General features: G+C 47.3%; 1 protein-coding gene across 6 annotated transcripts in view; it reads right to left on the bottom strand.

Moving 5' to 3' along the window:
• The window catches only part of NEDD4L (NEDD4 like E3 ubiquitin protein ligase), an 81,992-nt gene that overhangs the window by 34,463 nt on the left and 35,193 nt on the right, over positions 1-12,336 (bottom strand). For 2 of the 6 annotated variants that reach the window (XR_011677294.1, XM_071418704.1), the window contains exon 1: positions 9,647-11,486. The exons of 3 other annotated variants lie outside the window; for them this stretch is intronic. Coding sequence is in view for 2 of the 3 variants with exons in the window: in XM_071418704.1 (XP_071274805.1) it covers positions 9,647-10,813 (1,167 nt within the window). In the remaining variant the exon portion in view is untranslated. Of the gene's footprint in view, positions 1-9,646; positions 11,487-12,336 lie in introns of those variants that run through there. One more of the 6 variants, XM_071418705.1, reaches the window with a different exon arrangement.

Raw genomic sequence — 12,336 nt, 5'->3', positions numbered from 1 at the left:
CTGCTGCCTGGGGAGGGTGCCCAGAGCACACTGCAGCACTCTGACACCCAGGGACTCCCAGCAGGAGCATTCCCAGAGGGAGGGGCACCTGCAGCTGGGACCTGCTCCTGCAGAGCCTGGCAAGCACGCAAGGGAGGCTGGGGAAGCTCTGCTGTGCTGTACAGAACCGAGCAGAGCAAAACCAGTATAATTAGCTGGCAAATAGTTCATTAATGCTGTCTTGCTGCAGACACCAGGAACCATGCAAACAACAGACCTCTTACTGTCTCCACTGCCATTTCTTCTCTGCACTAATCTACTTATCCACTTATCCTACCTTTCTCCTTCTGCTCAGAGAAATGTCCTACTTTCTGTTTCTTTTTCTCATCAATAGCAGTTCAGATTTTTGGATATATTCAGATTTTTGGATTCCACTATCTATCTGTCATGACCAATTTTTCTGTTTAAGTGCTTTCAGAAAGCAGTTAAGAAATACAACACTCAGAAAAGCCAAGTACTGTTAGAGTAGAAATGCTCTTCTGTGCTAGGGGGATTTATATTCCCCCTAAAGCTATTCCAGTGCTTCTAATATATCCTGGAGAACTGCAGCAACTGAGATCTGAGGGGCCTGAGATGCAGAATGTATCCAGCCCCTGCAAGCATGCTGGAAGATGAACAGCAGGATAGCTAGCTTTAACAGGAAGATTAAAATGGTCACCTTTTAAAACACTTTCACCTCCTCCTGCAACTTGAAGGCAGCTGAGAAAGAAAAAAGATGTTCAGACTGTGACTTCTGTGGGGATTGAACAGAGACAAAACTGAAGAAATCCATAGATTCTCTCCCAAAATCTGTCAAAAATGGAACTGCTGTTTAAATAAATAGCTTGAAAAACAGAGGGGTTAGGGGAGCATCACTTCCAGAGGCATAAGGTGTACATATTCTGCACAGATATGCTGAGTAAGCAAAATTGGAAATTTTCTAACTAATGATTCTTCTCTGTGCAGCTCTTCTGTGATTCTGGTCAAATTTACTGGCATTTTTCATACAGATTAGAATAATTCTCAACTCAAGAACTCTGCAGCAAAGAACTGGTCTTGAAGAACAATGAAATTTTAGTCATCCATCACACTGACGTAACATCCTTCATTAGCGAGCACTATTCCTGAATATGCACACCGCTCGTTGCAAAGCAGCCCTAAAATAATATAAAATGACTCATGGCAAAGCAAAAGTCCCCAGCAGAGACACTCCTTTCTGCCATTCCACCCTCCCCTTGATCCACACCATGCACTGGGCCATCAGCCACTCCCAACAGTTCAGAGCAGCCTCAAATGCCTGCAACAATCCCCACTGTAACCCGAGCATGACAACCCAAGCTCACCGGACCAGGGACAGTTTAGAGCCAAATGTTTGTGTGACCCCTCCAGAACCCCCAGTGAACCCCTGTGGGCACACCAGCTCACACTTACACGAGCTGTGATTCCCCTGCCAGTGAGCCCTCATGGGCACACCAGCTCACACTTACACAAGCTGTGATTGCCCTGCCAGTGAACCCCTGTGGGCACACCAGCTCACACTTACACGAGCTGTGATTCCCCTGCCAGTGAGCCCTCATGGGCACACCAGCTCACACTTACACAAGCTGTGATTGCCCTGCCAGTGAACCCTCATGGGCACACCAGCTCACACTTACACGAGCTGTGATTGCCCTGCCAGTGAACCCCTGTGGGCACACCAGCTCACACTTACACAAGCTGTGATTGCCCTGCCAGTGAACCCTCATGGGCACACCAGCTCACACTTACACGAGCTGTGATTGCCCTGCCAGTGAACCCCTGTGGGCACAGCAGCTCACACTAACACGAGCTGTGATTCCCCTGCCAGTGAACCCCTGTGGGCACACCAGCTCACACTTACACAAGCTGTGATTCCCCTGCCAGTGAACCCCTGTGGGCACAGCAGCTCACACTTACACGAGCTGTGATTCCCCTGCCAGTGAACCCCTGTGGGCACAGCAGCTCACAATTACATGAGCTGTGATTCCCCTGCAGTGAACCCTCATGGGCACAGCAGCTCACACTTACACAAGCTGTGATTCCCCTGCCAGTGAACCCCTGTGGGCACAGCAGCTCACACTAACACGAGCTGTGATTCCCCTGCCAGTGAACCCCTGTGGGCACAGCAGCTCACACTTACACAAGCTGTGATTGCCCTGCCAGTGAGCCCTCATGGGCACAGCAGCTCACACTTACACAAGCTGTGATTGCCCTGCCAGTGAACCCCTGTGGGCACAGCAGCTCACACTTACACAAGCTGTGATTCCCCTGCCAGTGAACCCCTGTGGGCACACCAGCTCACACTTACACAAGCTGTGATTCCCCTGCCAGTGAACCCCTGTGGGCACAGCAGCTCACACTTACACAAGCTGTGATTGCCCTGCCAGTGAACCCCTGTGGGCACAGCAGCTCACACTTACACAAGCTGTGATTGCCCTGCCAGTGAGCCCTCATGGGCACAGCAGCTCACACTAACACGAGCTGTGATTCCCCTGCCAGTGAACCCCTGTGGGCACAGCAGCTCACACTTACACAAGCTGTGATTCCCCTGCCAGTGAACCCTCATGGGCACAGCAGCTCACACTTACACAAGCTGTGATTCCCCTGCCAGTGAACCCCTGTGGGCACACCAGCTCACACTTACACAAGCTGTGATTCCCCTGCAGTGAACCCTCATGGGCACAGCAGCTCACACTTACACGAGCTGTGATTCCCCTGCCAGTGAACCCCTGTGGGCACAGCAGCTCACACTTACACAAGCTGTGATTCCCCTGCCAGTGTGGTGGCTGTGTCCAGCTCACACAGTTACAGCTCCCTGTGTGCCCAGCTGAACTCCCTCTCTCTGGGGAAGCTGCGGGTGCACATCTTTAACAGCAACAGTCCAGAAAACTGCAGTTTAAGTTCACCTCAGTAATCATGTAGGATCAGGCCTTTGTCTAAAAATGACATGCTAGGACTGCAGCAGTGCTGTGAAAGCTCTGCTCTCCCCAAGAGTGTGTGAGTACCCTATAGACTGCCAGGGATGAGCAGAGCAGCAGCTCCAGCCAGCACCTTGCTGCAGCCCTGTTACATCAGGAGCATCACCAGGCTTTTCTGGATCATGATGCAGTGCTTTAGCTATGTGGGCTGAGGTTAAACAACAGAGAAGCCGTGGCAGGGAAATCAAAGTCATGAAAGGCTCTGCAGGCAGGGAAATGAGATTGCTGGAATGGAATCAGGGAAAGCACGCTGACATTTATTCAGCCTGAATTTTCCAAAGGTACTAAGTACGTTCTTTCAACTGGCTGATCCCAGCAGCACTTACACTCAAGAAGGCATTAGGCCTGGCAATATGTGACATCATATATTTACTTTAATGATTTTCCTAATGTTATGGAAAAAAGCAAGATCCACTGTAAGAGTTCTAAAGCCGCTTTTCTGTGACACAAGACTGTTCTACTGGGTAATAATCAGAATCCTGAGGGGAAACATGGCTGTGCACTGACCAGAGGGAACAGTAAGGTACTTCATGCTTAGGCCACTGACATGCTAATTAGTGGACATTAACTACTCCTAACTTCTGCAAATTAATAATCATTTACACCTACACATGTCCAAGTACTTTTTCCTTGCTGAGACCAAGAACTTTCACACCTGCTTGATTTTCAAGCAACACATTTGTTTGTAACAGAAAGGAGAGCCAAGATGATACTGACTTGGTCATGGGGATCAGTCACTAATATTTACTGCCAGATTTTTTATGGTGGATAATTTAAATTGCAGTCAGTTGAAAACCCAGTGGCTAGCTGGTAATATGAACTCTCTGGGTGAAATTTCAAGAACACAGGAAAAAGCTTGAAAAGTTTGTTCCACTCTTTATGTTTTTTTTTGTTTGTTTGTATTCTGGAATTCTGCACAATGATTTGATTAGAGCAAAAACCAGAAAAGCCAGAACTCCAGCACTATTGGCTGCAAATGTCTGGTCAGAACAGCCAATCCCCATTAAATTTAGGAGCATAACAAAAGGCGAGGAAGAGTTCTGGCCAGCTCCAAGCTCCCAGGAAGCCTCTGCAGGAGCCTGCCTGTGCTGGGAAGGGAACACACGGTGCCAACTCCCACATCAGCTCCGTGGAGAATGGAGCTGGCCCTGCCAGCCGGCGGCTCCGCATTCCTCCCTCTCTCCCTCCCCTTCCCGCATCTGTTTTGGCTGCACCTGGCACAAGGAGCCCAAGTGATGTCACCTGCCCAACCAGGCCCTCTGGAACCCAATGCTGGGACACAAACAGTGCCCAGCACAGCCAGCTCGGCACCTGGGGGCACGAGGAACCCACAGCTCCGGCTGCCATCCCCTCCCAGGCCTTCCCGAGCAGTGCCAGGAAACGGGACCAAAACATTTCACAGGGATCAGGTCCTACAGAGGGATAAAGGTGCATCCATTCAGGTCCTACACTGGGATAAAGGTGCATCCATTCAGGTCCTACACTGGGATAAAGGTGCATCCATTCAGGTCCTACAGAGGGATAAAGGTGCATCCATTCAGGTCCTACACTGGGATAAAGGTGCATCCATTCAGGTCCTACAGAGGGATAAAGGTGCATCCATTCAGGTCCTACACTGGGATAAAGGTGCATCCATTCAGGTCCTACACTGGGATAAAGGTGCATCCATTCAGGTCCTACACTGGGATAAAGGTGCATCCATTCAGGTCCTACACTGGGATAAAGGTGCATCCATTCAGGTCCTACACTGGGATAAAGGTGCACCTACTCAATGAGAAAGGAAAGTTTCTCACATTCTTACATACAGGCTTGGTTAATTACACTGAATTCACAGGACTTACAAGCTTAGACAGGGACAGCAACCAAAGCCCCTACAGAAACTCTTCTCTCCCTCCTCTTTTTAACTGAACCTTTGTGAAGGGACAACAAAGTACCCAAACCCCAGCACGATGCAATGTTAATTCCCTAAGGAAAAAACACTGTGAGGCTTACTTGGGGGAGGGCAAGAGCAAGAGTAGATTGATTGCAGTTCCCTCACTAAATATAAAGCAGGTACGGTTTGCTTTCCTGTAAGACATTTGCACTGGGGCGCTGCTGGAAGGCCAAAAGGATATTAAAAAATGGTGACATCAGCCCAAAACAAATCTGTTAAGACCAGTTCCCACAGTGCAATGTTTCCTGGAAGGTTTTCCCTACTCAGCCAGTGTGCCATTCCCCACATCTGCAAACAACAATAGAAAATTGTATTTCATTTGCTCAGTTAAGATCAGGTGTTTTTACACAATAAATTAAAAACATGTAATAGACCCCAAATAATGTCACCACAAATTAACTGATTACTGAAAACCTCTTTTTCATACTTCATGTGTTACTAAACCCTTTCAGAAATTGCTGGTATCCAGCCTCACCTCAGAGACAAGGCAACTGCTCAAAAATGGAAATAGAATTTATTTCATTATGCAATTTTTATGCACAGAGCTGACTCACAAAAGTATACTTAGGCCCCAGATAACATCCAAGCTAATAATTAATTATGCTTTAAATTACATGCAGTGTAATTCCTAATATTTCTCATTTTACCTGTTCTTTTTTAATGCTGTAGGTATGACTGCACATGACTTACTGTGAGCAAAAAGGGCAGAAACAAGAAGAGACTGACTATTTGATGGACACATGTACGAGACAGAAGCAACCAGAGTCAGCATCAGATTTATTTTCTAAAATAAATCCCAGGTTGAAAGGGAAGCTGCAGCTTTCCACCAAAGCACTGACAGCTCTGGACTCACACCACAGCACAAAGTGCAAATAAAATTTCATTTTATTTGAACAACTCATTCTTTTGCCTTCAGCTCTGGAAGCCTCTCCCATACACCCTTTTAATTTTTTCATTCCTTTCAGAGACAAAACCTGGCTGGTCATAATGCCAGTTTAATTTATTTTTCTGTACCTAACTGCTGACTTTTGGAAGCTCCCAATGTCATCCTGGTATTCACCCGGGACTTCAGATGAAGACATTACATACAGTAATGTATTTTACAAAGAGACTTAACCTGGAAACTAACTAAACAGGATAGATTTGGCTTTGGAATAGCTGCTGAACTAAAAACTTCAGTTTGCGTGCAGAACTTCTGTTCTGTGTTTGTGTACAAAACATGCACATTCTGAAACTCCTCATTACTTGACAGCTTTTCTCAAATAGAAAACCAGCTGAAGAGCACAAAGAGCAATCAACACTCTTTGCTTTCTTATCTGTCATTTTCTGTGGCTAGATCCGCACCAAGGCAGCTCTGGCTGGCACCTGCAGCGTTAAACCCGTGTCAGCATTTCCATTATAAATTCTCCACTTTAGAGACTGCTGTGTACCCAAACTCACATACAGATTTTCCATGCAGGAGCAAGGGTTTATTACTGCTATTTAAAAAAGTGATACTATTTCCATCTCTGCTACTCCAAGTTTTATTCTGGTTTCTTCACAGAGAACTACCAACAGATACAGCTTTCAAGGAGAAAAAGAAAAATGCCTGACACAAAATTCAGAATCCCAGGGAGCTCTGGGAATGTGGAGGGATGAGGTAAAAAGACAGCATTGCCAATTCTTGACTCTCTGAAAACTTGACTAAAAGTTACAGATGGGTTTCTTAATTCTGCAAGCTAATTTACACTACTTGCCATGAATTATTTGTCTCCCACCCAGAGAGGGAGAAGAAAAAAGGTAGAATTTATTCAGGTCCTCGGTACTTGCTGCCTTGAAAACCAGCTCCTGCTCTGCCCAGGTCTGAGTGTGTCACCTGCCCCCTCCCCAATGGCCAGAGGGCTCCAGAACAGGCCTGCAAGCTGATGGACACCAGAATCAAGAGGGTGATTTCCTGTTGAGAAGAACTGATTTTGCCCTTAACAGAAAAGCTAGAGACCCAGGGAATGGAATTCATCATCCTCTACCTGCAGCTGTTAACAAAGTCCTTATCTGCAGAGAGCAAAGGCTTTCCAGATGGCCATCTGCACTGCTTGCAGAGCAAGTGGAGAGCCAGGAAATTCACTGTGCTATTCATTTGAACCATTTAAACCTCCAGCTAAGGCCACATGAATTATCTCCTAGAAATGCCTGTTAGGGGTCCAGGTAGCAATCCCTGAAGCAGAAGCAATATTATTCTAAAATGATTTCGAAGAGAGGAGAGGAAGAGCTGAGCTGTGAGAAATGCAGGCTTGCCAAACCCAGAGGTGCCACTTCTGTTTGCTTCCTAAATATAATTCAGTCCTACTCCTGCAACACTTTGTTAGGGCATGCTGGTTTTTGCTCACAAAGATGCCTTTGTCAGCTCTCTCCAGCAGTTGTCCAATACATTTTTGAAGTGTTTCCCACAAATGCAGCTCTGCACTCACAGCCCAATGATAAACAACAGCAGTATGTGGGATATGCACAGTGCACAGACATTCTATTGCACGGCATATAAAATATCAGAGCAGGCAAAAGAATTTGCAACAAGGCTTCCAAATAAAATTTTTCACAGCCTGACATGAGCTCAGCCTTTACTTAATATTTTACCCTGTCTGGTAATGAAAGACATCCTGCCTGCCCCAAAGAGCTTGTCTAAAAGAGCAGATATTTGAAAGGTCACAACCACTCGGAGCAGCAGGACTGCAGACGCCCGCTCGGATGTTTGCTCTGAGATAAATCAGGCTGCAGCAGCTGCTGCTCCCAGCCCCGGCCCAGGCCCTATATCAATCACATCCACATAAACTTCTTGCACTGGGACACACCACAATTATTTTCCTTTCACACTATCAACTATAAACCATGGCAACCTCTTCCCTAAGCTCAAGAGATCAGGTATATCAGGCACTCCCTTACTCACATCACAGATCTTTCAAACAAACTTCTGTGGGACAGATTAAAAATGGCACCTTAACAAGTAATGTTCTGTGGTCAAAAAATGCAACAAAACTTGCATCAAAATGCTTCCATCCCCCACACTTCCCATGGCATCCTGCCCAGTCCATCACCTCTACCCACAGTATTTCTGGATTTCCTACAAGGATGAGAAACAACCCAAAAATGTTGAAGTTTCAGTTAGTTCTTTTCCTTTGAGAGTTTCTGCCCTGCAGGATGCAGTGCCACATGGGCTGGGCACCTCTGTGCCTGCCATGCTGCACAGCTGCCTCAATCCATTCCTCACGGTCACTCAAACCAAGAGCACAGAGGAACGAATTTCCTCATTCTCCTCTGGGAACACTGAAGCATGTCCTTGGGATGGGAATTGTTACTACAGGAGGGATGAAAGCAGGGACTTTGAGAGGAGATGCTTTAGGAAAATGAGAACTGCTGCACAGACCCCAGGGCACATCTCTGCAAACCTCTGCTGCCTCTGTGCTGGGTCTGACACCTCACAACTACTTATAGAACCGGGTCTCCATGAACGGCTGATCTTGGAAAGGAGCAAGGGATAATAAAGAGGAAAGGGAAAATCAGACATACTTTTTTCTGCTCCCTTACATGTCCTGGAACCAAACCTGTAGCAGGAAGGGATTTCTTTCTATTTTACACTTTCAAGAGCTCCCAGAAAGAAGGCTGGCAAAAAACGGCATCCAAAAGCTTTTCCATGGGAAAGCTGCAGAGTCAGCCCTGGCCTTGCTGCAGGGAGCAGCTGTTCCTGTGCTGCATTTCAGTGCCTGAAAGCACAGGAGCCATGGAGCCTGAAATCTCCTCAGAGCCCGTGCCACAGCTGGAGCCAGAGCTCGCTCTGCTAAATACAGCATCCCCGAGCTGGGAACTCGAGTGGGCCGTGTTGGATTGCACAGCAAAGCAATTTAAGCAAATGACTAATCCAAACCCTACAGGTTCGTTCCTACTTTGGGCGCTGAAAAAGTGGCTGAAAACATCAACCATCAATCCTCACCTCCTGTGACAAAGCAAACCCAGAAGATTAATTTTGCTATCCTAACACCAAATCGAGGCAAATCCAAACAACAAGACTGTTTACTGAGTTGTGCCAAGCCACTTGCACTTGGACTTGGATCAGGACTTGTGGCATACAAAAGGCATGACATGTTTTTCACTTCCAGAAGGAAGAAAGAAAAATGACTGTAAGATTACTATAAGAAATTACTAAAAAAGATTATTTTTTCCCCAGACTTCCTGGTATCTTAACTAAGTCAGTACTTTGATTGAAATCACCCTAAGATTCCCAGAGTTTTAACAACTACTTCATTACAATACACATTTTAGAAGTGTGTAGAGGTACACGTGTGTCCATTACATTTAGAAAGTGCCAAAGTATTTGTTTTTAAAACCAGAGCGCACAAAGAGTTCTTCATGCAGCAAGATCCCAGCCAACTAAACTAACAGGAACATTTAATTTGCTATTTGAATGCTCTGATTTAAAAAAATATTTCCAGCTGACATAACAGCGAATTAAGAAACGTGATAGTAAGATCTGAAAATATTACACTGGATGTAATCATAACTGAGAGCAAAGTTACATTAGATTAGAAATAAAGCTGATTTGTGGTTTTCTCCACAGAAAGGCAGAACATTCCAGCACTACCAAAGGAAGTGCTGCAGTTGGCTGCAGCCTGGCAGCCTTTGTAAGGCAATCTGTGTTTTAGCAGCACAGCACACCCAGCATCATACTTACTGCGGTGCCGGCTGCCGCAGGACACGGGGTGCCACGACCCTCCTTACCAACACCCTGACTTTGTTCTTCCGGCCCACGCGTGACAAGAATCCTGAAGTGCTGCTGCCTCATGTTTTGATCAGGTCTGATTTTAAACAAGCATCCCTGCCCTTGAGGCATCCGCTCTACTGAATTGCTTCTAGGTATTTCTGCCCTGTTCCTGCTGTTTCCAGGGAGCTCCAAATTCAGCCCATCACCTGTGGGGTTAATTCCTTCTTCTGGTGGCTGGACAGGGTAGGAAGTACTCCTTTCCAGCCGTATCCGAGGGTACCTGACCAATCTGTCCCCTTTTGTTCCGGTAAAGCCAAAGTTACCTCCACCTCCTGTGCCCGTACTGCTTGCCTGTGGCTGCTGTAACTGGAGAACAAAGAACTTTTTCCCTGAATTTGCTGACACATCTGGCACATGCTGCAAGGACCAGCGCCGGGGTTCAGAGGTGGGAGCACTATTTGGAGCCTCAGGACCAAAGGGAAGTAGAGTAACTTGAGGCACCTCAGCACTTGAGGCCCGATGCTGAATCCTCACACCGCTTATGTTTAAACCCGAAGCCGCTTCACTCGCTTCTTCTCGTTGGGCAGTCGGCAGAGCCTCCTCGCTCTGGGGATTAGCACTACAAAACATTCTACGGTTACAGCAAACACTTCCATCTGTCTGCTGCCCTAACTCTTCCAGCAGCCTGGGCGAAGAACTTTCAGCAGTCACCTGTGGAGCGCTCGGAGAAGAGCGCTTTTCAGCGGGGGACGCGTAATGCTCCCTGAAGTCTGAGAATTTCCAGGGGAGCATCTCCTCCGGAGAGTCTGGGGCCGCGCACTCGTCGGCGCAGCCGTCGGCAGCCTTGCGCTGCAGCGAGATCTGCATGGACGAGCTCCTGGTGGGGCGCGCGTCGACGCCATTCAGCAGCTGCGGGATAAACATGGATGTGCTCCTCTTCAAGGAACCCGCTTCGTGCAAACCTCCATCGCCGCCGTCCTCCGCTCCGTGCCGCGAGAACGCGTGAGGGCTGCTTCTTCTTGGCAAGGTGTGGAATGCCATGAAAAAGTCATCTTCTCTCTCCCGGGCGAGGATCTCCGATTCGGGGGCTGTGTTGCTTCTCCCAGAGCCAAAATGAAACCGCAGCCGATGGGCCATGGTTTTACAGAGAGGAGAAAAGGAGAGGGAGAACAGCAACAATTCAGGCACTGCCAGAAGTTAAAAACCAAAGACATAAACTCCGAGAAAAAGTGTCCCATCTGCCAAATGGTTAGCACTGCAGCCCTGGGAGCGACAGATAGCAGAAATAGCCCAAGTGGCAAGCGGCATTCCAGGCATGATTGGGCAGGAGCAGTCAGCGCTCCTACACACACGGTGACATAGGGTAGGGTGGTGGGAGTCACGTGGCCTGGTTCCCCCTCTCCAATGTAAGTGTGTGTGAGGAGTTTGTTTTTTCCTTTTTTTTTTTTTTTGTAATGCCAGCAAGAGCCTGAAACAGCACCTTCCCAGCTGCTCCTTTTCCATCAGGGAGGAGCGGCCCCAGCGGGAAAGCTCTCGCAGCTGACGGAGGCAGCGAATACACTCAGCACTGCTATAAATCTAAACCACATCAGATTCACAGGGCAGACTTGGAGAAAGCACTTGCAGAAAAATGTAACTACAACAAAACACTTCCATTTTGTGTTAAAAGTTTAAGTCAACACCACATGCAAATGAGGAAAATTCTTTCAAGCATAACACTTTGGTGTGTTACCGCTCTGGGCTGTCATGGCAGGACAGGAATAAATACAACATGGTTATGCTTTCCATTTTAACCATGCTCATAACACAACTAAGCAAAAAACTTTTGCCTTTAAAAATCCCCAACAGCAATATAACCTGCAGTTCTCTTTGAGCAGCTACAAATTAAAAACAAAGCAATCATACATATGGCAAAGACCTCTCACACAGTAAAACCAGCAGAAACAAGCAGGAGAGCAAGACAGAAAGCTCCTTTTCCAGATTTACCAGGCAGTACAGGTGAGGGAAAAGCGGAGCTGGGTGTTGCATGTCCGTTTGTACCGATTTGTCTCAGACCCTGCACAGAACTGCCTGCTCCTGGCTGGCCTCCAGCGAGGGAGTCAGCAATGCCACCACACGTGGCACTGCCAGCACGGAGTACAGTTACACTCTGAGAGCCAGAAGAGCTCAGGAGGACAGGCAGACAGGATACACCAGAACGTGAAGCAACCACCCTAAATCAGCTCTGCTACAACAAAGATACTCAGTGCCCTGAGGGCACTCACACGTGAAGGGACACTTCTCAGCACATACCAGATAAGAAACTCTGGTTAACCAGAAGCGCAGCTCCATCTCAGGGCCTGGACAGCTGTTCCCTGCGAGAACTGGAAAGCCTAAATCTTGTCAACAGCTCTGAAAACCTGTATGTGGCAGGTCAGTCCTCTGCCATCTGAACTCTGCTTGCAAGCAGCTTGCTTTCAAAAGCCAGAAAATTACCAATCCCAAGAGCAATGGCAGCTCAAACTGATCAAACTGCCAGCAGCCAGCACAATCCCACAATTTTTTTATATGGATTATGAGACACAACAAAAATGTGAACAGCTTCCACACAGCAATGGTCCTGGAGATTGCCTTGTAGAACTAGCACAGGTGCTGGTACTACCTTATTTTTCAGCTAAAAC

This window comes from Agelaius tricolor, unplaced genomic scaffold (assembly GCF_023055355.1).
Source record: "Agelaius tricolor isolate 1412-34295 unplaced genomic scaffold, bAgeTri1.0.p SCAF_89, whole genome shotgun sequence".
Lineage (NCBI taxonomy): Eukaryota > Metazoa > Chordata > Aves > Passeriformes > Icteridae > Agelaius > Agelaius tricolor.
The sequence above is the reverse complement of the archived record's forward strand: the minus strand, read 5'-3'. Positions and strand labels throughout refer to the sequence as shown.